The 26,959-nt window shown below is 37.5% G+C and overlaps 3 protein-coding genes across 3 annotated transcripts; 1 reads left to right on the plus strand and 2 right to left on the minus strand.

The window, feature by feature from the left end:
• Positions 1-2,162: 2,162 nt before the first annotated feature.
• LOC103945971 (transcription factor RF2b) lies at positions 2,163-5,081 on the minus strand. Its single transcript, XM_009356573.3, has 4 exons — positions 4,248-5,081; positions 3,574-3,706; positions 3,117-3,201; positions 2,163-2,991 (listed from the first exon to the last, which is right to left on the minus strand). The coding sequence occupies exons 1-4, from the start codon at positions 4,970-4,972 to the stop codon at positions 2,618-2,620; spliced, it is 1,317 nt and encodes a 438-aa protein (XP_009354848.2). The 5' UTR covers positions 4,973-5,081; the 3' UTR covers positions 2,163-2,617.
• Positions 5,082-8,588: 3,507 nt separating this feature from the next.
• LOC103949079 (taxadiene 5-alpha hydroxylase-like) lies at positions 8,589-11,017 on the plus strand. The gene is made up of 4 exons (XM_018647909.2): positions 8,589-8,956; positions 9,444-10,012; positions 10,118-10,311; positions 10,712-11,017. Exons 1-4 carry the CDS (start codon positions 8,589-8,591, stop codon positions 11,015-11,017), a joined length of 1,437 nt encoding a protein of 478 aa, XP_018503425.2.
• Positions 11,018-17,261: 6,244 nt separating this feature from the next.
• LOC103945981 (B3 domain-containing transcription repressor VAL2) lies at positions 17,262-23,098 on the minus strand. Its single transcript, XM_009356582.3, has 13 exons — positions 22,699-23,098; positions 22,384-22,522; positions 21,624-21,705; positions 21,415-21,510; positions 20,358-20,998; positions 20,175-20,271; positions 19,810-19,984; positions 19,578-19,654; positions 19,038-19,460; positions 18,862-18,908; positions 18,517-18,630; positions 18,369-18,436; positions 17,262-18,223 (listed from the first exon to the last, which is right to left on the minus strand). Exons 2-13 carry the CDS (start codon positions 22,494-22,496, stop codon positions 17,484-17,486), a joined length of 2,673 nt encoding a protein of 890 aa, XP_009354857.2. The 5' UTR covers positions 22,497-22,522; positions 22,699-23,098; the 3' UTR covers positions 17,262-17,483.
• Positions 23,099-26,959: the final 3,861 nt, after the last annotated feature.

The following is a 26,959-nucleotide window of genomic DNA, read 5'->3' on the forward strand; positions in this document are numbered from 1 at the left end:
GTGAGATTTTTCTTACAAGGTGCAACTTGAGTACAAAATCGGAAGAACATTGCAGTTTTCAGTGCATCGGAAAGAAAGTCTCTCAAATCTACGTACGTAGGTCGAATTCCAACATTAAGAACTTCAATACGAAATGCTTTAGAAGTTAGAACACAGTTTAATCAAACAAGTCAAAAAGAAAGAACAAACGATCAATCAGTTGTACAGTGCAGAAAGTGGAACCTTGCATCGGTGGCGCCATGAATCTTGGATCAAATTTGGCATGGAAAATTCAAAACCTAGTTGAAACATGCACAATTGACGGGAGATTCTAGTGTACAATTATGTGATGCGATAGACAAAAAGAGGAGGATATATCTCCGGTCACATTCAAGAATCTTCTGTCATTGGCTTTATTGAGCTTATCCGAGTAATATGATTGATTGGCACACATGCTGATCATAAATCTGATGTTCCACTGTTTTGGCATTTCTACAACGAATATTGTCTCTCACGGAGCCCTTTCCACAAGAAGGCTCAAGACGCTTTGAATTTTCCTTCCGATATTTTCCTTGAGCCATCGGTTCAAGGAAATTTGAAATTTTCCAGCAGCAGCCCCATGACCTTCATAGGTAACAGACAAGCAAACCCTATTTGATTTGTAACCCCCCTTGTCAACATATAGTTTAATATGCTTAATTTCCAATAGGGTGACAATTTTAGGGACATGTAACGCCTACTTAAACTAGACACGGAGTTAGGAGGGTTTGGATGACCATTAATAGCTTGACACCAACACGAAGATGATACAACACCAGTACTATAAACAAGTTGAGTTAGTCATTCGACACGTGATGAGATTTTGAACTATAAGTTAGTGTTGAGTCATTTAACACAAGATGAGATTTTGATTGACTATTTTCTATTAAGAACACGAAATAATATGACAAGAATGCACGAGCTGTTCACAACATCACAGTTTATATATAGCCCCATATACAAGTGTAGTACCGCCCAAACCCAAACGTAGCAGCTAACAATGCCCAGGTTTTCGGTCATCATGGCAATAGTATTCTTATTGGTGACAGCTCCTTCTGTCACTAATGCCACCATACCTTGTGGTGAAGTGGTAGTTTTGCTCACTTCATGTATACCCTTTGGAGTGTTTGGAGGCACAGTGCCTCCAGATTGCTGTAAAGGCATAAAAGGGCTGAATGCTGCAAAAAAGACGACGATGGACCGGAGAATTGCTTGCAGTTGCATTCAGGAAGGAGCTGCAAGAATCCCCGGGATTAATTTTGACCGGATTAACACTCTTTGTGATGTTTGTGACTCTCTTTGTCCCTACAAAGTTTACCCCTCCACTAATTGCTCTGCATAAGTCTCAGCCTCCTCTATAATTCTAACTTTCTGTGAACATATCACCAAAGTATGACGTTATTATCAAAATACCGTTTGGACCATCGCCATAATTTATCATGTACTTTTGTAACTCTATCACCTTGATCTCGTGAACTTTCATTATGCGTCTCACATTCATTGTTGGAATCGTTAACTTTTTCTTGCATGGTGCCTACGTGGATTAATCCCCAAGGTCATATTTTGCCAAAGCCCATGTAAAAAGAAAGTTAATAATTCACTTGTTGGAACTGATGAAATGGGGCAATGTAAGACGCAAAATGAAAGTTCAAGGGACAAAAACGGGGAGTAAAGTGATATTTTCGTGATAGTTTAGGAGGCATTTGATAATTAATAAACAAAAGCAATAGCATACTAATTGTAAATATGGGTGCAATTCTTTTCAGGGTAAACTGAATCCATGGGAAGATTGGAAGATAAACAATAAAGCTTCCGGGAAGACCATTCTTCCAAGCACAATGCTTTTGTGGAACTTAATTTGAAAGGGTTGGATCATATTTTATATGAATTGCAAGTAATCCAAATTATAATCTACTAATAATATAAAAAAAATCCTCCTTTATAAAAGCTCCAAATTGTTCGTACATATAACGCGTAGTATGTACGAACAATTTCTCTATGATGTTAGTTAAATTCTTGTATCATATCCTTGAAATTTATCCAAAATACCCAGCATGGTGCATCAAACTCTAATAAGTAAAAACAAAGGAAACATTAGATAAGTAAATCCGTCGATCTTGCGTATGTGAAAATTACTAGTGAGGTGAGAAGAAGAGTAAATCTTATATTCCATTCCCTTTAATCCTAGGATTTTGGGTGAAGTATGAATACAGAAGAAAGGAAAAGAAACATGTTGCAGTAGTACACAAAGTTGCAAGGTATTACATAAAAACATGATACAAAGGAAGAGAATGCTTTCATGAATTGGTAGCATCTCCATGCCCATGGCAATGACCTTCCATTCCCAGAATTTACAGCACTCCCCATACACAAAATTTCCGCGTCGAGCAGACTGATGAAAAGGGTGCTTCCCCGTTTTGGGGAATAGCCCTAAGAATAAACAATGAAGAATGAATGCTTGACACAGATCTAATAAATAATGAAATAAATATGGAGTGGGCTCTCTAAACGATCGGATATCAATCTATGAACAAATCTACCAGACAGCGTGTGCAATGGACAAGTTAGCAGGTGAGCAGCTCGGCAGCCAGTTTGTGTGTCAAAAGGGGGAACTTTTTTCACTAGCAGAAAGAGAGGGGCCTTCAGAATTCACGACTGGTGCTCCTTTACTACCAATGTCGAGTCCCTGTAACTGACTGACAGGGCCATTCTGCAACATATCTGAAAGACGAGTATGAGAATTTGACTGATGCAGATGTTGGGTAGGCATACAAGACTGGGAATGATTGAATTGTCGCAACTGCATGGTCTGGTGACTAGCCGGTCCTGGTTGTTGTTGAAGTGGAAAATAAGCTGATGGATGGTTGTATGGCATCTGGTGCATTCCCAAGTTGAATGATTCAGAAGGGCTCATCATCTCCCCTGTGGCAATCTTGAGCCTCTCAACCTCCTTCTTTAGAGCTTCGTTTAATGCTGCATGGAATATTTCAAACAAAATAAGTACCTTTTGGATTAAATGGACCGTTTTCTTCTGATATGATTAAGAAATAAGAAAGATTTCAAGCATAAAATATGAAAACAGTTGGCATGTTGCTCACCGTCGCGCGACTGAGCTTGTTGCTCCATAGATTGTAACCGAAGTTTAAGTTCTGTGTTTTCAGTACTCAGACCTGTGGTGTCCCTCTGTGTGTGACAAGAAACAAAAAGGTCATAATCTTTAACCAATTAACTAAAATTTGTGTGAATACGTATGAAGCGTGCAGAAGACAACATAGTTCAGAACCAGATGAAGGATAATAACTGAACATTGCAGCAGAGGATGAATTAAAGAAGTTATGATAAAGCACTTGCTCCAAGTATCCATTGTTTTGATGAATGCCTTTTTCCGTACTACGTGTCATTGATCAATTTAGAAGCACATAAGAGTGATTAGCAATGTTGGATCACAAAAAAAGTCCAAACAAAGATTTCATGTTTGATATTAGGGCAGTGTTGTCAAAAAAGTTGTGCACGTACAGTACAACGAGAAAACTGCTAAAATACACCAACACAAACCTGGAATAATGTAAGTTGAGCAGAAAGAGTCGTGGCTTCTGTTTGAAGGGTCTTAACTTTGCGCTCAAGTTCTTGTATATAGCGGGACTTCCTTTCTTTTGAGCGAGCAGCAGACTGCCGATTTGCCAGTATCCTATATATGACAACCAAAATGTGAGGATCCCGAAAACCCCCAAACTGGAAACAAATAGAGTTCAAGAAGTTCGTAGGCACACAAGTCTTGTTTGCCACCACGAGTCTTCGGTTCAACAGATTCATGCTTTTCCAAATTTTATCACTTCTTATTCTCCAAATACAACCTTCATGCAGTTTGATATTAATTAACACTCGATCTCAATTGAAAGGGAATGTCTTGAAAACCAAGAAACAACCTACCTCTAGTGGTGAATTCTAACAAAGGCAGAGCCTTTGATCAGGAAAATAGCTGGTTTGTGGCAACATCAGTTACTACTATGTTTTTATGCTAATGGTAATTAATAACAGCATAAACAGTTTCTAATTTGCAGTTTCTTGAATTCTATTTCATTTCCAAATTCAGCATTTATAAGTTCGTGATTTCCATATACCAAAAACCCCAATTAGGATTCCTTCTCACATTCCACATTTTCTCAGCAACCAAACAGAAAGCAGGAAAATAAAGTAACCCCGAAATAAAAAAAGAACAAAACACAGACCTTTTGGCACGCTTGGGATCAAGGGCCCAGAGCTCTGCGAGCTTATCAGGAGGCATAGCTTTCTTGGCCTCCATGACCTCCCCGAACAAGCCGGTCGACGTCGACGACCCATCTACCGAGCTGCTATACCGGTGCCTGGACGGCCTCTTCTCTCCTCCTCCTCCTTCCTCACCGCCACCGGCATTGCCATTGGGCCCACCATTAGCCCCACCATCAGGCCCATCATTGCCGCCACTATTCTGATCCGAGGAATTATTGGACCCACCGAGCTTGTCCAGGTCAATGTACGTGGAGAACAGGTCCTCCTCCGATCCCATCTCCTCTAGACTCGCCGTCGACGATCCTCCGTTGAACGGATCAGCCGCCGCGGCGGGCAGATCCATCATGTCCTCCGGCAGCCGAAAGCTCACCTCGGAGTGGGCCTTCCTGTGGCTCACACCGTGATTGTGGTGGTGGTGGGACCCGTCCGCGTCTTCCCGGATGAAAGGGGAGGCGGAATTGCCCAGCATTGACGCCAAGCTCAGCGATGTGGACGTGGTGAACGAGGTTGAAGACGATGACGTGGCGGCGGCTGCTAATCCCGAAGCATTGGCATTGCCGTCAATGCCAACGCTTCTAGGAAGCGGCGGGATTGGATTAGATTTGGGATTGGTAATGGGATTGGAATTGAAGGTGAAGAAATCAGGATTAGGGTTGGATTGTTGGAGGGGGGGATCTTGCTTCATTGGCCGGGTGGTTTTTGTGGACGTTGTGGGTTTGTTTGTCCCTCCCTCCCACGTGTTTCGCTCCACTTTGTGTCACCAGGAATTATTCACTCTATTTTCTGTTGGGTTTTTGTTTTTGTTTTGGTTTTTTTGAGTTCTTTTGTTTTGTGTTCTTTCTTCCTTCGTTCGCAAGAAACACAATGTCGAAGGTTAAAAAAAAAAAGTAATGTCAAATCTTTCGTAGAGACATACGGAAAAGAGTAATATTAAGAAGATCAACGTCTTTCGTCAAGTTACCGTACTAATATACCTTATAGTCTTTTTTTCTAAGAAAAATGTAAATAAAGCTAATTAGTAAATTTCGGATTAGTTTAATGCCGTGTAACCAGGAGTTTCTATTCAGAAAACCCAAAAATGTTAGGAGTGCAAGTTTAGATTGAACATATTTTAAAACATGACTAGCATTTTTAAAAGAGATCAAATCAACTCTGGATGATGAGACTTAACATGTGAATTGAGTTTTGCAGGTGTTAGCCCATGGAACTCATATGAACAAAGAGATATTTGACAAGCCTACAGAGTTTGATCCATCAAGGTTTGAGAACCCATCCAAACCAACCCTCCCCATGCTTATATTTCATTTGGAGGAGGCCTCCACAATTGCATAGGGAATGAGTTTGCAAGAGTATAAGTGCTTACTATCGTCCACAACTTGGTGACAATGTTTGTGTGGTCACAGGTGTATCCTGATGAACCAATAACTAGGCAACTGACGCCATGTCCATCCATTGGTCTCCCAATCAAGATCACACCAAGAAGCCTTAATTACTGTTTAGAAGGCCTTGTTTATGCCTTATGCAAAGAATTTATCATTTCTATTTGTATCTCATGTACTTCATATTAAGCTTTTTATTTCATGGTCCGTGAGATTGGTATAATTCCTTACATTGATTTTTGAGATTTAAAATTGATAGAAGTGGTCCCTGAGATTATCCACCGTCAATCATTTTGATCATTCTATGAAAAATCTCTATTAAATTGAGGGTATTTTTGCCAAATTAACTCATCTTATTAGACCGATGGCTCTTCAATTTAACGGATATTTCACAAAATGATCAAAATAATTAACAGTGGATAATTTTAGGGGTTACTTCTATCGATTTTTAATCTCAAAAATCAAAGTAAAAAATTGAAAATCTCATATATTATTTTAACTAAAAAGCTAAAATTTTATAAAGCAATGGAAAATTGGTTAGGATATAGATTGAACCTACGACATCATGGTACTGCAAAAGTAAACATGTTACCAATCAAATGGGTCTCTTTATCGGCCCACTTTGAATTTGCGTACTCTTACGGTATTTGCACAATAATTCTCTTTGTGTATCTTGCTTTTCGTGTGATTCTTCAATTCTAAAGTATCTTGTGTAGCATTTAAACTTTCGTAATACATAGCCCACATTGCTGAGCAAATTAGTATAACGAAAGGATAATTGTTATTCAATAAAATAAAAGAATTATTGTACGAACTACTAAGACATCTAGTAATTGACAATTGTGGAGGTTCTTATTGTTTTTTGCCATTATCTATGTGTTAATTGTGACATCACCAAGGACCACAAACCAAATTGCATTTCTTAATTTATTTCACTGTTAGTCCCCGATTATACTAAACTGCATGTACTACAGCTATTATTTGTCCTTTAATATTATAAAAGTAAACATAATTGTTGTCCTTCATTTATTTTTAATCTTATTTTGTTACATTTTCATGGCTGAGTATGTAGCATGTAAGTAATATTTTCACCACTACTCACAACTAGTAATGCTACAACCACATGATGTAACAATTAAGGTGATAAAAAAATATGCTAAAAAGACTCTTTTAAAAGTTGGATTTTTCATGAACTCTCTGTCACCTCATGATTTAACAATTCTCATGCAAACATTATAAAATATTGTGTCAAAAACATGAAATTGTAGAAAATCCATAAAGAGGCTCCTTATTAGCATTTCTTAGTAAGAATAATTCACATAATAAGTGTGCACAAATCATGACTTTATGTAATCAACTAATTACATCACTTAACACTATATTTTGCTTAGAAAGAATCCATGATTATGGATGCTGAAATATTAAAGTGTAGTCATTAGGCATTTTCTTTTTGGATCAAGAATGTAAGATAACTTAATTAATTAAGGGATCTTTTGATATAGGCGCCTCAGTTTTAAAATTTTAAATCAAACATCCATACATTTTAGTAATTTGATTAAACTTTTATTTGTCATAATTTTGGCGCTATATGCACATTATATTGTAACAAATTTCCTATAATCTATCTTTTTAATTACACTCTCCTCCGTTAGAAATAATTGTTAAAAAAAAAAAAAAAATTGGTTAGATTCAATTTATTTTCACAATAATGCTACAACTTAGCAATAATTATCTACAATTTAAGATATTTTCTTTCCAAAATAGTTTAAGATATTTTTAAATCCCACAAAATCAAATGTACCGAAATAAGTTTTTCTTTTAGTGCATTAAGAGAAAATAGGATTGAGAATAATATAAACGTACAAATACACAATGTGTACAAAATAAAACGTACCAAAATAAAAATAATGTACCAATATTAACAATATGTATCAAATCAAACGTACCAAAATTACAAATAAACGTACCAATTAATGATTTTTGTAAATTCAAACGTACCTGCAGATAATATGTACGTAATGTATTAATAATAATTTGTCAACAACTATACTTAAAAAAACAGCAAAAAAAAATAAAAAAATCACAAAAAAATTGAAAAAATTACATTGAGCTTTTATGTTGATCACCAACTATTTGAGAAAAAAAAAAACTGTGATCGAAAAAACATATATGAAATAAGAGAAAATATAGTTTGATTACTAATATCTCCACTAAATAAGAAAAAGTGCATCATGCAACTAAATGATAAATTCAAAAATTATTTTAATTTAAAAAATATAATAATGACATGTAATTTAGCTTGTGATGGTTATTGGTCAAAGCACTTTAATCAAATTTTAAAAAGGCACAGATGTTTAATTTAAATAATATATAAAAACTGTAGGGGATTCTAATTTTCCCATTAATTAACCCACTTAAGAGCTCTTCATACTTCTGCAACAACAAAAACTAAGTCTTATCCCACTAAATGGGGGTTGGTTGTATAAATCCTAAAACGCTACTGCGCTAGATTTTCCGCCAAATCTTCCGTTAGCTCCAAATACTCCATATCTTTTCTTATAGTCTCTTCCAAAGTTTTACTAGATCTTCCTCTACCCTTTTGCCCTAAGTCTCCGTCTCATAGTCGTATCTTCTAACTAGAGTATCTGAAGATCTTCGATTTACGTATCCAAATCATCTTAACCGATTTTTTGTCATCTTATCTTCAATTGCGGCCACTTATTTTGCACCTCAGATATCCTCTTCTTAATCCTATCCTTTAATACTTCTAATTAATATTTTCCACTCCTTTCAATCCGTCATCCTCATATACTTTTAATTTCTTACAATTTTAAATTAAATGTCTTCCATTTTAATTTGAGCATAAATATCTTGTTACTTTTCGTCAGTCTGCATAACATCGTACAAAGTTACTACAAACATATGGCTTTCATGGTAGTAATTGCGATCACTTTGATAATAGCTTTCTTCGTTTCAAAATTACTTCTGTTTAAAGGTCAGACCAAAAATCTCCCAGGAGGGTCTCTAGGGTACCCTTTGCTAGGAGAGTCCCTGAGCTTCCGCCGAGCACAGAAGCAAAACCGAGGCCCTCAGTGGTTCGAAGAAAGAGTTTCAAAACATGGCCCAGTTTTCAAAACCTCCTTGATGGGTTCACCAACTGTCGTTGTTACTGGTCAAGCAGGTAACAAGTTTGTTCTTGGTGGTAGAGATGATGTTCTTGCCACCAAGCAACCGCTCGCCCTTGCAAGCATTGCTGGAAAAGAAAATATATTTGAACTTACAGGATCAAGGTAATAAATAAGTCCCATCCAACTTGTACTGAAATGATTTCTTGTGACACGTTATGTTATTCGATTGTCAATCTAAATCATAAGTTATGTAAGTTTTCGTTTTAAGGCATGATCGAAATTCATGGTTAAAAACATAACTTGACAAAAGTTTTGCATTAGAACGTCATTTTGTCATATAGCCAAGATTTTACAGTCTAGTAACCATAGGTGAACGAGGTTTCACAATCTAATAACATAACATGTCAGATAGTAATGGAGCATCACCTCTAATTTGTTTATATTCAATGACCGAAATTAATAGTCTAATAACATGGCTTGTTAGATGCCTAGTGTTGGAACATATCCCTAAATTTGTATGTTACGATCTATGACCAAGGTTGACAGTCTAATAATGTCCGACAATGTAACACGGCCCTTAATTTGCATATGATCCTTATTACATTTGTGGTTCAATATGAAGAGGTAATTTATGTTTGTTGTAGTGTAGGTACAAAATGGTAAAGGGAGCAATGATGAGCATCTTAAAGCCTGAAATTCTTCAGAAAAACATCAAACCTATGGATGAATTAATCAAGAACATATTGCTTAGAGAAACAAAGAACAAAGACACCATAAAAGGAGTCGCCACCATGAAGAAGCTCACATTTGAATTAGCATCCAACATCCTTACCGGCATCAAGGATGAGCACACGACTGAGGCTTTGTCTGATGATCTCTCCATAGCCTTCAAAGCAATTGCGACGATTCCCTTCAATTTTCCAGGCACAGTTTTCTGGAAAGGTCTAAGAGCCAGATCAAGGATTGTAAGTCGTATTTTGCCAATACTTGAGCAAAAAAGGGAGGAGCTTTCAAAGGGGAAGTTGAGCCCTACAAGCGATCTGTTCACTTGCTTACTAACCCTAAGAGATGAAAACCAAAAACCACTTTCTGATGATATGATTATAGATAATTATGTCACCTTAATCATAGCTAGTCATGACACTTCAGCCATCCTTCTGAGCCTAATGATATGGAAGCTGTCCAGAGACTCTGAAATCTACAAAAAAGTTTTAGAGGGTACTAAATATAGTGCTATTTCATTTTTTTGCTTAGCAGCTTAATTAATTATGGCAAACTTCTCACACTTCTTATATATTTGTATTAAATTTCATTGCTTGGTAGAACAAATGGACATTTTAAGGAAGAGGGATGAAGAAGCAGAAGATGGACTAACATGGTCTGAGATACACAATATGAAATACACATGGAGAGTTGCACAAGAGTTGATGAGGATGGTACCTCCTGTGTTTGGTAGCTTTCGGACAACAGTTAAAGACACTCAATATGATGGCTATGACATTCCCAAAGGGTGGCTGGTAAAATTTTCTTTAATCATTAGCTTCATACTATTCCCTTATCGCACAAGTAATTCTTCGTTGTGACAATATTACTCCATCACTTGGTACAATAGTCCACATGTGCATATGTTATAACACGTGTTTTGTTTGTTACTCTCTAATATATAAATTGACTATACACCCATGTTAAAACAGGTTGATTATACCCCCATTGTTAACCCAAATATTTTCCCTTTGCCATGCACTCCGGACGTGCCAATTGTCTTTCACATGTAGTGGTCTCCTTTGTGAAGCATGATTGGTTTTTTGTTGATACTTAGTGAAAAAAAATCTCCAAATTCTCGAACTCTAATTAGCATCTAAGAAACATTTAAATAAGTAGGGTTTATTGCTTAATCATATCATATGCCTGCTGCAGGTGCTTTGGATGGCACATGGAACTCACATGAACAAAGATGTATTTGATAATCCCAGAGAGTTTGATCCATCACGGTTTGAGAACCCATCGAAACCAATCCCTCCATTTACTTATCTTCCATTTGGAGGAGGTCTCCACACTTGCATAGGGAATGAGTTTGCCAAAATAGAATTACTCATTGTCATCCACAACTTGGTGACAAAGTTTGAGTGGTCACAGCTGCACCCTGAGGAAGCAATAACTCGTAACCCTGGGCCATATCCATCCATGGGTCTCCCAATGAAGATCAAACCAAGAAAGCTTTAGTTAGTACAAAGGCTTGTTTGTGCCTCATGCTTTGGTTGTTGATGATTTTGGTTTTGCACTTGAATTGCTTGTTCTTCAAATGAAAATCATGGAACTATTAATGCATTATAAATAAAAATTCGGCGTGGATTAATTAACATAATTATTTTCCATAGCTATATATATCTTATTTTCACTTGTTCTTGACCGAAATACTGTAGGTTTATTTGCTATATCTTTTTTGTATCCGTTGTTAGGGTTTTGTAACTTGCGCATCTGATCAATGATACTTATGTATAAACCTAGAGATCTAGTGTTACATGCAAAGGATTTGTAGCTCAAGTAGTTAAGAGCGTTTACCATTACACTTAAAATCTTACTTTTGAAATCCCCCTCCCCTAATTCTTCTATTGTTTGGCCAAAAAAAAGAGATTTTATCCTTTTGATTGCTTATCTCGTTGCATATCTCATGGCCGGTGGTTCTAGGCTATGGAATATATGATTTCTATAAATGTCAACGCAAAATGAAGATACACGTATAATGAATTAATTAAGCAAAATCCATAGTAATAAACCATTGGAAGAATAATGTATGGGAAATAACTCAGTGACCAAAAGAAAACTGAGATTGTTGGATAAATTGCGGTCTCCATCCAAACTCCTAGAAAGGAAGGTGGTGGCGATGGCTTGGTGAATAAGGGGAATAGGATGAACTATTCACGACAAAAGAATTTGGGCCACTAGCATGGCCTCTGTTTGGGGTCCTCGGAGTCATCGGCGTCATCGGGCTTTTTGATCTAGGCGATATCATCGAGCTCCGGCCGTAGCCCCTGTTGCCGACGCTTCTTCTCGGCCCTTTCTCAGCCCACTTGAGCTCTGCTTGCTTCACACTGGAAGGGTACCTTGAGCAACACCCAACCTTCCCTGCTCTTTGTATGTACCTATAAGCCAATTTACTTGTGTCATAAAATAAACAATGAGACAAAAACATTATTGTGTCCAAACATCTTGTAGTGGAGTTTCTTCATGTATTAGGCCGCTGTCAGTTTGTGAAGTGCCAAGTATGAAGAACCAAGGACGGCAATGCTAATACATTTTATATCTTTAAATTATATGTTATTATTGGTCCCGTCGTGTAGAACAACCTCATTGCCGGCATTTGTTTAGTTTTCAGTTTCCTTGTTTGTTTTTTAAGATGTGTACCTTGTTTGTAATTTTTCATTACATGATATGACAATTGATGTGTTTAGTATTCAACACTATAATGGTTTTCATCGTTTTTATTGAGTATATAATAGTCTATTTACCTTTTTTCTAGTGTTTTTGACACGAACTCGTCCAATCTATGGTTTTGGGAGTGGAAAACAATCCATGAAAATGGGTATATTCTTTGAATTTTTTTTTTAATTATTAATGGGAGTCGAATTTGGTGCTTTTTTTTAGCGACCAAATCTTCGATTTGGAGAGAGTAATAAAGCACAGTAAACAAACATAGTAAATCCCCCACAAGCATTATAAAACAAACACATTACACAAGAATCAACGGTGCAAATCTGCCACAATAGGTTAGTGTTGACAGATCTGAGACTGAGGAACACATAAAGTACCAGTTTGGTACTAAGATACTTTTATAAAAAGTGGGTATAAAAAAAAAAACTAAGCTCAAAAAGGTGTTTGGTAAATACTTAAAAACAACTTATTTTCACAGTTTTGGATGAAAAAAAAAAAGTTGAAAACGTGAAGCAGCAAAAATGAGTTTATTCTCACAGCATAACAAAAACAATTTTTTTTTAAAGCACAGTAATACCAAACCAGCCTAAAGCCACCATGAAACAGAGGCCACAAAACCGCTAGGCGGCACAAACAAACACAAACTTCAACTAAGCCATAAAGGAAACTGCCGAAGGCTCATCTGCACAACGAAAACAGGACAACCTTTTCTGACCATCAACAATGTCACCATACCTCGAACAATTCACAGCACCACCACCAAAGCAAGAAAACGTGTTGCAAATCCCGCCATGAAAGGCTTCTTGACCACATAGCAAGCCTTGATTCTCCCATGGGGCTCTATCAAATTATGGAGAGTTGATTCAAAACAGTGGGTGAAGAGATGGAGAAGGGGGAGGCACGAGGTAAGGCTGGAGGAGAAAAATACGTAGGGAAGAGGGTTGCCGCCAACCCCTAGCCATGGCAAGGGGCGGTGGCTGGAGGACAAGAGTTTTAAGGTTTTCCTTTGGGTTACAGAGGAATGAAAGATGTTATTGACACTTTACAAATGTCATCAAACATTAATTAAAGTGCAGTTTTGCTATATTATTTATTTACAGATCATAAATAAATGATTATTTTCTTAGAATATCAATAACATTCAAAATAAGAAAATTTAGTCATTTTGAAGTTACCCATATGGGTAATTATCGTGTTGAGCTAATGGTTTGAATCTAAATATCTAGTAATTGTATGACAGCACTTCAAATAATTGGAAAGAAAATTGATCATAGTTTGACTTGACCATACCTTTGGCTGAATCTCCTCCCTAAACACTCAACGCATTTTCTACCTTCTGTCATTTCTCCCATCCCTACCATCACACATCGCCTACAATACACTCTTCCACATACCTGCATACAAAATTAATTACTACCATCTGATCCATCATCATTTCCATACATGTGTTCAATATTTTCTCAAATATATCAGCAATGCATTAGACACTGTAAACTTGTACAAATAACACGTACCAGGCAACGGTGGCGGAAAATATAGATGTAGGTACTGCAAGGGGTGCAGATATTAGAGTGGGGAATCCCAGGCCTTCGTATTCCTCCTCTCCCTTTCTGGTACATGGAAGCCATGCTTACACCGCTCACACCACTCATGTCATGATCAACTGCCCCTAAGCTAGTCTCCAATCCATGCTTCATACCGGAATTACACGTGGGACCAGGACTTCTCATATTCATATGATGATCATTATTAACTGCATGGCCATCATGACCATGATGCATCTGATGGCTATGATGGTCACCACCGCCCATATATCGACCGTGACCTCCACGTGCTGCATGCCCATGCTGATGATAATTATGATCATTGTTACTACCTATGCCATATGGACCGACGGGGACATTGTTTTCGTTGATGTGGTGGTGGTTGTGGTGGTGGCGGTGGTTGTCTCCGGATGCTTGCAAGGCACGGTTGAAGTCAAGGCTGGGGAGTTTGGTGAAAGGAGAAGGGGATGATGCTTGTGGGGTGGATTTTAGTTCAGAGATTGGATCCAGTATTAATGGAGTAGGTTTTTTCTTCTTTTCTGATGGAACTTGGTGTATTTTGAGCTCTGCAAAATCCTGGAAAGTTAGGTTAACCGACTCATCTGGGATGCCTTGGTACATGTCTTCAAGCTCCATTATTGCCTTGCTCAATGTTGCCTTGTCCCCCATCTCTACAATTTGAGAGAGAGAGAGAGAGAGAGAGAGAGAGAGAGAGAGAGAGAGAGAGAATGTTAAAAGAGTGAATTAGCGGTTGGGATTAAGAAGGGAGATTAAGTTGGTTTAATAGGTTCCAATGAGAATAACGACGGTAATAAATGGACAAGTTCAAGGGCCGGTCGCGGACATCGAGCATCAAATTTTCCTCCCATATTGAAACATGGCAGGGATTAAGGATTGTGATGTATTACAACCCAAAAATAAAAGGTTTTGAATTGGCCCTCAACCGTGACATATATTAATTACTAATTATTTGAATGTTAAGCAGAAATGAATTGGGTCAGTTGGCAAGAAAACTGTGTTCATTTAGTTGCATTGCACATAAGTTTAAACCATTTTATAATTTAAAAACAAAGCAAATTAGTAGACAAAGTTATGGTCGTTTCACGACTTGGCTAATAAATACAAGGAAAAATTAGAATGCCCTACATCTTTTTTATAGTTATTAGATTAAACATTTATTCCTTTTAAAGATTTGATTAAGGTGCTTTGATCAATTGTCACCTCAATAATTTTCTATTTATTTAATTTCCATGTCATTAATTTAAATGCATTTATATAGAGGCATAAGGTAACTTAGCAATTAATTGCCTACAATATAGAAATTTAATTTCGTCAATCCCCTCCTACACATTAAATGACATTTTTTTAATAAAATAAAATAAAAAATTAATTAACTAATTCCTCATTACCTTATTCAGTATTTAATAAAAAAAAATTCTCTTTCTATTAAAAATGTCTCAATAAAAAGTCTTCAATACATATTGTTTTCACGTGTGTATATATAATATACTTAAAACTTATGGTACATTTGAGAACAAAAGTATCGACTTTTGGTATGTTTAGATTTCAAATGTACCGAGAAACCAAATGTACCAAAAATTCAACTGTACCATAAAACCAAATGTGCCCATTGTTAGGTAACTTTTTTGGTACGTTTAGATTCCAAATGTACCAAAAGACCAAATGAACAAAAAATCACAAATGTACCACAAAACCAAATGTCTCTATCTGATAACCCTTTTGGTACATTTACATTCCAAATGTACCAAGAAATACAAAAAATCAAATCCACTATAAAACTAAATGTGTACATATTATAGGTAACTAGATGTAGCTATATAATCAAACAAATCTTTATTATGTGTTGGGTCTTCTAAATAATAAAATCACACAATTTTTTTTATAAATATTCTACTACATTAAAAAAAAAGTAAAATTAAAACAAACAATAAAAAAAATGCATAGAGATGTATAATAAATGCATAAATATAGGGATAAGAGGAAAAGAAAAAAAAAACGAAATGTCTAGGAATAGTTGTGAAAAACTCAAATTCTAAACAAAATAAACTTATGTGAAAAACTGAAATTAATAACCAAAATTTTAGGAAAATGTTTGATCAAATTTTCAAAAGGAGCGTATATTTAGTCTAAAAAATTAAAAAACGAGGCGCCTATATCAAAACGCTCCTAAATACAAATCCAATATTTGACCCTTTGTAGTGCCTTGGTAGATTCCTCAATTATAAATAAAGAGTTCTTTGAAGTTTGATTTTATTATTTCACTTTGTATATAATCATAAGAATATTTATTCAAAGAAAGTTAGATACCTCGTGAAGAAATAAAGTGCACCCCATGTTTTGGCAACAACGATTGGTTGAGCTGGTAATGATTATTTTCTTTTCTAAATCAAGGTTTAGGTTCAAGTTCAATTGCTGACAATCTCTTTCGGTGATCAATTTGTAAAAACGAAAAAAATTGGCTAAGACCCATTTCTGTAAATCCTCAAAGAGACTTGTATTATGCCCTGATACTAGAATGTGACAGCCTCCCATCCTCATAAGCTTTCCTTGACAAAAAAATAAAAAATAAAAAAGCCTCCTATGTTTCTATTATTTGGCGAGAAACTAAACAAATAAGCAATAAAAATGCATATAAATCAACGTCCCGGCCAAGAACAAAATAGTTAATCTTGCGGCCGGCGAATTTTTTTTGTTTGTCAAGTACTGTAGCCAGTAATAAACTTAAACTTGTCTGCTGCTATCGAAATATTGGTCTTCACTCTTTGCTTTGGTGAATTTTAGGTAAAACCCCCTGTCATTTTAACGCCTAGTGATGAAACAACAATGGTCGAGTTTGTTTTGGATTCAAAGATCCGGAGCACATTTTTTCACCTTCTGCACTCTATTCAATGGTTAGAAGAAGAGTGCACAATGTGAAGAGTTGAGACATAGGACACACTTCGTCATGACCACCTAACTCGGATTTTCTTGTTGGCTTCGATCTTCTCTTTGGTACGCAAGTTCCCAACAAACGGGGATTATCATATACAACCGATGTTGCTCGTAACAATTAAAATCATTGGCCTTGTTTTTCCAACCTCGCTCTCATCTAAATTGAATTCAATTCACCTGACCCGATAGTACCCATTTTGGAAATGTCCAATGCCAAAGTCACTGAATGGGTAACGTCGGCTCTCCAAAACCCGATATCGTAGGTTCAAATCCTATAGAGCGTGATTCTGTTCTTGCTAGGTCTAATTATAACTTCACTAACTTGAACAGCAAGCTGAATTTTTCCTTCTATAGAGTTGGTTTGAGATTCTTCAGTGAGCTCTAGAAAATATACCCATGACACACACCGTTCAACACAAAACACTTGAAACCCCGAAAAACAAAAGAAAACCCTTAGCAAAATATACCCATGACACACACCGTTCAACACAAAACACTTGAAACCCCGAAGAACAAAAGAAAACCCTTAGCACTCAACATTAACAGTTAATAAGTGATGGATTTTTTTTTTCCATAAGATTGATTTTTTAAGTAATCTCGTCCAAAACCGATTGCCGCAAAAGGGTAGCGTTCATGCAAAAAGAACAGATTACATTCACTGGCTGTGAAGAACTGGTAGAGATGTATAGCACTGGCCTCTATAAATAAAGCAAAATAAGGATATACTTCCGACAAAAAAGAAGGGCGACGGTCCGATTGTTTCAGTCCTCACCACCTCTACCCTCCAAGTCCCACGCTGCTACGGACGAAAGGCTGCCTTCATTACACAGGAGTCTGTCAGTCTCCGCAGTCTCTTGTGCAAGTAAAGAAGAACCAAGACCAGCCTGTGGCTCACACATCTTGTTTGTGAGGAAACTTTCCTTCGTGCCGTTCTTTACTGGTTGGCAAGCAACAGCGTCAGTAAGCCTCAACAAGTTCAATCCTGAAACCTGCACATAATTGTGTTTGGGCTCACAATTCAGATCAATTTGTCCAGCACATGAACTTTCAGCCACGTCAGCTTCAATTCTCTTCTCGCTGCTGCTTCCATTCTCCGATGAGTGATTCATATGCAACTCGATCTCTGTTGATGTGCCATTCATTTCTGATTCGTCCTTGTGGTCATTATTATCCCTATGGGCATTCTCCGCTTCACGTTCTGATTTGCGTTTCCTCTTGTTCATCATGAGGGTTTTGAAGCGCCGTTTTACTGTCATGCACACGTTGCATGTGCATGTTGGCTTGTGCTTGCCCTTCCCGCTCGGGGGTTGAATACATACTATGCAAGTGCAGCCTGGGCGATGGCGTGGATGTCTGGTTGTGGCTCCAAGTGATTGCTCACCAGAGTAATCCACATTATCTCCCAGAATGGCAGCACTAGCACTCGCCAGGGCATCCAAGCCAGAAGGTTCATGTTCTTGGGCTTCATTATGGTTTACTACGATTCTTCGCTTCTTTAAATCTGGGTGAAATTAAAGATGGCCATAACAGAAAAATATAAGTTTACCAATGCCTACGTTGACGGGTGTGGTTGGAAACAATACGTGCATGTGTGTTTGAAAAATGTATTATATAAAAGAGAAGGGACACAAAGGTTCAAGTTCTACCTATGCTTGGCCTTAGAAGATTATCTAATTCCTTTTGGCTCACCTCCTCTGGTGCAGAACATGAGCACCTGCAATGATATAAAACAAACACAATCAGTCTTGCATCACAGTGATCTCACGGCACAAGATTAATGATTTAAGTTGCAACCTGTTCATATCCCAAGAATTTTCAGAGCATGTCCACTTTGGAGGAAGAAAAACGTTGACAGGCAACCTCCGCCACTTAAAGCAATCATCACACTGAGCCCATTGTTCTTGTCTCCTGGAATATAAGTTCCAGGTTTCACAATGCACGCACAAAGTTAGTCCACAATTTACAGCAGACAGCATACCATATCAGGCACATGCTCATGTGCCAACAAGGTCGTTGGCTACATTTCAATAGTGGATTCAAGAGACTTGAGGATGCTCTTTGTGGCCGGGTATAAATTAAATACATCCTCTTTCTCAATATGATAAAGTAACATAGCATAGTATATCTCACAATACTTACTCAGATTCGGCAATGAATAGAGATCTCTTCCCAAACACTGGAGGCTCCTGGAAAAATTGAACAACATTGATCAGTCGACTCATTGGAATTTGTAACCTTCAACGGATTGAATATGACAGAGAATCATAACACACGTCTTCGTATAACAAGAGGAGCACTGACTATGACATACTTACATCATACTCTTCGAATTCATGATCTTCTATAGTTACAATGCTTGGTTTGACACTCGGGGGTGGACGAAGCAAGTCCTGTGCTTCTTCCCAAGTCAGTCTCAGCTCTAGAACATCTTCTCTATGCAAGAGCAACCTCTTACTTTTAGGCCCAATATTTCGGGCCCTCTTCTTGTCAGAATTTGACACTGGCCGCTGCAGTAAATCCTCACTTGTTAAGTGACTATGGTTCTCACAATTATGCAAACTCGTATCCCCATCAGCCAAATGCAAATGTCCTGATAGAGCATTTAGGTAAGGGTCTTTGCTTCCCGTATTTGTTTGATAAAGACTAGACTGACCACTTCCTGATACCAGATTCTCAACGACACTAGGACAGGAAGTTTCCCCAGGAGTTCCATTGGGAAGGAAAGATGTTTGGGGGTCCTAATTGTTTAACATTTGGGTAGAAAAGTCAGATTCCATCAGAACAAAAGAACAAAAACACAGTACAGACGTAAGAGGGTGAAGAATATCAAGAAATATGAAATTATGATACTTGACCTGCATATCTAAACTTCTTGATGCCTTTCGGAACCCAATTACAAGTCTGCCTCCAGGATCTATCCGACTGAATGTCACTGCAACAAAAGAACCAGATCCAAATCTAGACTTCAGCTGGGAGTTCTTTTTCTATGGCAAAGTGAATGAGAAGCTAATGAAATAACTGGAAAAATGCAAAATATGCGGACTTTTTATCTAAAAGCCCTCTAAGCCAGAATATAGTTAAGCATACCGGTATCACCAGCTTGAAGTTGCATAGACTGTATGCAAGGTGTTACTCCTTCTAAAACATACATCCTGCTATTATTATTTGGCCAAAATCTGAACTGAAACGTCCATTCATTACCCTTGACATCTTGAATCCTTATAGGAAGGCCTTCTGATTGAGAAATAGGAGGAAAGTATGCCTGCATTCACTTCCAGTTCATACAAGTGTGGCAAAGGGAAAAGAACACATACACAAACAAGGGGAAAATGGAAGGATAAAGAAACAAAAATAAAATAAAATTATCCCCACCTATCCTTCCCAAAACTAATAAATAACATAATCCCAAATTCATAAGAAGCCTTTTAAGAAGTTAACTTTTTAATTTTTACCTCAGCACATGCTTTTGGGAGAACCAGACGACCAATTCGACCTGCATCGCTGGCACTTAGCACCTTCTCGAACAGTGGCACAATAGTAGAATTCAAACTTTAAAAACATTTAAGGAAAATACCATAAATTCAAATAGACAGACAGTGGCACAATAGTAGAAATATAGAACCGACTAAGGATACTCTCCAGCTAATTTCTGTAGCTCTTGGTCAGTAATCCTTGGCCAGTATCGGGGAAGTAACTGACTCTTCCCTCGCCCTTCAGAAGGTGGCCTTGCAACACGCACATGGTGAACAGGAGAGGGAGGTCTCAAGGGTCTGGGCAAAATAGGCCGAATTTTTTGCCCCTGCTGGAAGGAAGAAGGCATCTTGCTCTGATCTCTTCCCTCCAAAATTCCCCCAGTAAAGGGTTGAGCAAAATTTGGAGTTGCAGACGGGCCTCCCAAAGTCATACTCAAAGACGGCTCAGAGGATGGATTATTCATATCTTTGACCCCTATCATTATTCTACCATTGTCTGGTTTGGTAAATGTTAATGATCCAATAGATGGTCTAGTGACACTTGAAAATCCTGGGCCAACTTCCCCCTTAGGATAAGTAACTTCTTCTCGTTTGGTTTGCACAGGAGATACATTTATATCACCTCTCTGAGATTGAGACGAAAGGTTGGATTCATTGGCCTCCATGACTTGGCACAATTGCAAAAGTTTTCCCTCGTTGGCAGTATCACTTAATGCTCCATTCTGAGGAACTGTAGATTGCTGATCACCAGAATTACTTATTTTCAATCCACCAAATCCATTTAACACATCATCGTTCTGGATCTGCACATAAGAAAATAAGAATCCCTGAAAAAGTCATCTTTGTGTGTATGTGAGCAAGAGCGAGAGATACAGACAGATATATTCTGACAGATAAAGACCTCCAATAGAGTATATCTAAAATTACTAGGGGGAGCCTGTGAGCATTTCACAGTCTGTCAACCATGATATGTGTCCTTTTATTGGCACAGGTGTTCCATTGAGCAAGTGAAAACAGAATAATCAATACTATGAATTGACGTCAAGTACAACATAAGATACATATATGTACATGTATAATTTCTGTCCTGAAGACTGAAGTTAAATATCAACCATGGACTCAAATGGGAGAGTTTAATGCAAACACATGATTCGGTGGAGATCAGGATAGTGACTTTAAAATGGGTATACAATAACCAAAAACCCGAATTTGTTCATACCACACGAGGTTGAGAAGCACAGCCAATACAACCTATACCCCCAAAATCCAGGCACTCATACAATGTCTCTGAGACTATGCATCCACAGTGGAGAGGCTGCACAAAATTGAATAAATTTTGAAAGTAGAGTCAGAGAGAGTAACGGAGGAGCGGGTGTGAAAGAGAGCTTCAATACTATTTTTTTTTACATGACCAAACTGCAAGCTAACCTTGTGGCACAAATTGCAGTCCCTCCAACCAGTTTCCCCAGAATGGAATGTATTGCAGTAAACTGAATTCTCATACTCAACTCTGGAGTCCACGCAATGCCATGACCAGCAATGGAAGATATATTGTAAACCAACAGGGGAAATAGGTAAGTGTAATACAAAATGCAAAGTACTTTAACGGCTGAAACAACACGAACCGATAAGAAAGATAAGCACTTCTGCCTACTACATTAAGATAACTATGGCTACAGTTAGGTTCTCCAAAGGTTAGTTGATGTAATTTGGGCCCCAATCACAGGGAAAATTTCTTCATAGTTATTCAACAACTTGGGTTACAATTTTCTTATTCATACTTAAATTAGCCGGACCACAAGGATAGAAAAAGTTCAGCACACTATTGAACATACTCTTACGGTAAAAAAAAAGTTGAACAATTTTCTTATTCTTGATATTTCTCCTTAGTATTTCTACTAAGGATTATAATTGCAACCCGATTATATGTTGATTATCGACAATGCCTCTAATTCCTTCATGTCCAACAATAAAAATAGAAGCAGCTCATGAACAATGCAACTAGTCCAAACCCACAAAACACACATAAAAAGCACAACACAAAATAATCGCCAATACACATAAAACCCCACGACAAGAACCACAACCTATATTCCCATAATGCCCTCCCAACTCCGTATCTACCACTGAACAACTGAAAGATTAAAACTTTGACAAGCAAAAATTAAAAAGAGGGAAAAAAAATTACCCGCACTTGTTGCAGAGATGGGCAAATCCACCAGTTCGCAAAGGCCAACCTTTCTTCCATTCGTGCGTATTGGCCGTCCTACACGAAGGATTCATGCAAATCTTGGAGTCCATTGCCCCAAATTCAAACTCTTCAAACCCTTAAATCAAACAAAACAGAGCAATCAAACCCAAATTCCTAAACACCTTTTGATCAAAACCCAGAAATTTAAACAGAAACCCCAGCATTAAACACAATCATACACAACATTTGAGATTTGGGCAATTATTAAACAAATAAATAATTCAAAATTAAATTAAATAGCAAAGATCAAACCTTGTTTTATCCAAATCGAACCCCAAATCGAAACCCAAATCTCGAAAACCACTAGTCATCCAAGAACAGAGCAGAAACACACTCTGGAAACTGCCCAGAAACGGCGGAGGCTGCGGGGCGAGCTCGATAGAGTGAGCTGATGAAGAAGAAGAAGAAGAAGAAACGAGTCAAAACTCAGTCAGCTGTGTTTTACCGTTCACGAACGTAATTAGTCGTAACGGCGAGTGGGATTTTTGGGGGTCTGTGTGGGCAAGACCAGGAGAGAAAGCGTGTATTTAGAGAGAGAGAGAGAGAGAGAGAGAGAGAGAGGAGGAGAGAGGGGGAGGAGAGAGAGTGCATGCAAAGCAACAGATGCATAAAATGCATGCACGACACTTGAAGACACACCACCGCTTAACAAGTCGTCTCCTTTTTTTTTAGTCCATGTATATACACTGTATTGAAATTGTATATTAGAGAGAGAAAGTGAGGAGAGAGAAAGGGAGGGTGAGAATCCCCATTAGGACAGTGATATGATCCGATGACCCGACGGTTTCGTTAGGGCTTTTTTGGTTTGGATCAGCTCTGACCTGTCAGTTGTATTTCTTGGTTTGCTTGACCAAGAAAATGGAAAGACTATTATGACCTTATCTGCCTATATTTAATATTTAATAGGGTTTTTGAAAAAAAAAAATTGGTGTTTGTGTTTTATTTTGCTTTTCAATTCTAATCCTCGACTACGTAAATATATAAACTCGTTTGAATATACTTTTAAAATGATTGAAAACGTTTTTAGAGAAAATATTTTTGGGTTTCAAAAGCATTTTAATTACTTTCCACAAGAAGCATCAGCTATGCGTTTCTCTCAAGAAGCACTTTAAGTATTTTTCCAAGATTTATTAATATTTTTAATAAGGATTGTTTTCAAAAATATTTTCACCAAAAGCGCTTTCATTCATTTTAAAAGCACATCCAAACGAGCTTTATGTAATTTTAATTGCTTTGATTTAGTGATATTTCTTTTATTTAGAAGAAAGATATCTTAAATTTGATTATCGTAAATAACAAGTTAGGTATCAATTTATTATAATCGGTCAATTGTGTAATTATATATATTATTATTTTATTAAAAAAGAGGACGAGCTTAGGCGCAATGAAAATGTTGTTCCCTTATGATCGAAATTTATGATCTAAAAGTCACGCGTTTGAGTCGTGTAAACACCATTTTAGCAAAATATGAATAAAACTATGTACGGTAAACATTATCCCCTCCCCCAACGATCACAAAATCAAAACCCTTGTTAGCTTGCAATCGGCCTATTGTTTTAATTAAAGAAAATCGCAGTTTGCCCTTTGAAGAGCGACCAAAATTGTAAATACCCCTTCAAATTTAACACCCAATTGACTTGAAAACTACAATTTTTTTTGCCAAATTGAAGACAAATAAAATAAATCTTTTCCACTTTTTTCCTTATAAAATAAATAACTCCAATCAGCAAAAAAAAAGAAGGAAATACTCCAAAAATTTAATGTAATTAAAATAAGTGACACCCTGAATTTGTAATTAATGCCCTGTGACGATGTTAAGGTTGTCTTGAAAAGTTTTTCTATGTCCTCTACATAAACTTATCCTCTTTGCATGACAACTAATACATGACTTTTTATGAATCGTGAGCCACTTTATTACATTTTTAGGCCTAAATTGGAATACAATAATGTATGATTCATGTATATGGTGCCAAAATTTCCACCCTCTTTTAACGTGAATTGACTTATCCATTAAGAAAAAACATGAGATAGCTACTTAGAAGATTCGATGAGTTCTGACGAACTTATGGGCCGATACAACGAGCTCTTAGTGTGCCATTGAATCCATTAATCAAACATTGGCCTTTTATAGGTTGGGCGATGAATTTCATTGGGACGACCAGCGGATGTTGATGATATTACATTTAATCTAGTGATCATTGTACCTACATTATCGTGACTATATATTACTTTACCAAATTGATAGAAACATCCCATGTCAGTGATACTGCGTTCAAGGAAGTTGTCTGACGCATAAAGATAAAAGAGTCACATCATACGTAGTTGGAGTGCCTAACACTACCGCGTTGGAGACGCTAAGAGTCCAGGTACTTAGGTCATCCCCAACCGAAGGCTTGCCAGATGGCTCGTTCATTTTAGCCTTGTCGCAAAAAACCGTTTTCTACCAAGGGTCAAAAGGCTATAGTATGGAACGTGAAGAATTGAAATAAAATGAGGTAAAATAGTATGAAATAGTGAAAAATATGTGAGAAATGGTATAGGAAAAAATTAGAAATTTAAAATAAAATAAAAAAAGGTTACTGGGCATAAAAAAAAAAAATAAAAAAAAAAAAAAAAGCCCTAAACCCTAAAGTGGACTGGGCAATGGAAAAGGGAAAAAAAAAAGAAGATGGTATTGACAAATGTGTTTTTTGTTATGTATTTCTGATGAATCAAAGGATTACAACAAAAGCACAATATAAAGCAGTACAACTCAAACAAGGGGGAAGGAACACGCCACCTTCTCCTTGATTTAAGGACTAAACAAAAAGATTTTTCTGATTTCAATGGCACTCCTTGATTTAAGGAGATTTACATCAATAAGTCACCTAAAAACCCTAGTTTCTAGGAGCAGCAGCATGTTGTTGCAGGAAGTGGGAGAGAAGACTTGCTGCTACTGAAAACTAGGGCTAGCTACAGGTTGCCCTTGCTGTGACAGGTTCCCCTTGCTATGACTTTGTGACTTTTTTGTTCAAGACTCCCCCTCAAGCTGGATCCATAAGATCAATAGAGCCAAGCTTGCCCAGAAAGTGCTGAAAATGTGTAGCTGGCAAAGCCTTGGTAAACAAATCAGCCAATTGATCATAGATACGAGTAAAGAGAGTTTGAATGACTTTGGACTGAACTGAGCTCACACATAATGGCAATCCACCTCAATATGCTTGGTACGTTCATGGAAGACCAGATTGGATGCAATGTGCATCGCGGCTTGGTTGTCGCACATGAGTGACATCGGTGCATTGCTAAGGAACCCCAAGTTGAAAAGAAGACTTTTGAGCCATATAAGTTCGCATGCAGTGGAAGCCATTGCGCGATATTCCGCCTCAGCACTAGAGCGAGCAATGACATTCTGTTTTTTGCTTTTCCAAGTGACCAAATTTCCACCCACGAAAGTACAATAACCCGTGGTTGACTTTCGATCGAGAGCATTGGCCGCCCAATCTGCGTCCGTATAGCCTTGTATTTGGGTGGAACCATTATTTCTCATGAGAATACCACGCCCAATGGACCCTTTGAGATTCTGTAGTATCCTCTTAACAACATGAAGATGTGTAACAGTGGGAGCATGCATAAACTGGCTAACAAGACTCACGATATAAGTAATATCAGGCCGTGTGATAGTAAGATAAATAAGTTTACCAACTAATTGTTGATAGTAACCTACGTGAGTGAGAAGTTCCCCAGCCGTGTCCAACTTGAGCTTGCAATCCCAGGAAGTAGTGACTGGTTTACAATTAAACATATTTACCTCTCGAAGAAGATCCAACACGTACTTTCTTTGGTTAAAAAACAGTCCATTTTAGGAAGTTGTCATCTCAATGCCAAGAAAGTAGTTGAGCTTACCAAGATCCTTAATAGCAAACTTCTGATGAAGAGACTGTTTGAGAGACACAATCTCTTCCATATTGTCGCCAGTTATGATAAGATCATCGATGTAAATTAACACCACCAATTTATCCAATGAACCTATGCAAATAAACAAGGATGAATCTGCATTACTCCTGGAGAATTCTACCTCTTCCAACACAGAGCTTAACTTAGCGTACCATGCTCATGGGGACTGTTTTAACCCATAAATGGCTTTGTGGAGCTTACAAACCAGGCCTTTTTGGGAGGCTTGAGGATGTCCAGGAGGTAGTTGCATATATACTTCTTCTTCAAGTTTCCCATGCAGGAATGCATTTTTTACGTCCATTTGGAATAAGAACCAACCTTGGTTGACTGCCACAGAAAGACGGACCCAAACTGTATTCATCTTGGCCACAGGAGCATAAGTCTCCTTGTAGTCCACTCTATACGTTTAAGTAAAACCCCGAGCCATCAATCGTGCTTTATAACTTTCAATAGAGCCATCAGAATGGAATTTTAGCTTGTAAACCTACATACTGCCTACAGCTTTCTTGCCACAAGGGAGATGAACAACACTCCAAGTGTGATTGTCGTTAAGGGCTCACAATTCCTCGTCCATAGCTTG

Source organism: the organism of the source record quoted next, unplaced genomic scaffold (assembly GCF_019419815.1).
Source record: "Pyrus x bretschneideri cultivar Hongxiangsu unplaced genomic scaffold, Pyrus_bretschneideri_v1 Contig5, whole genome shotgun sequence".
Classification (NCBI taxonomy): domain Eukaryota; kingdom Viridiplantae; phylum Streptophyta; class Magnoliopsida; order Rosales; family Rosaceae; genus Pyrus; species Pyrus x bretschneideri.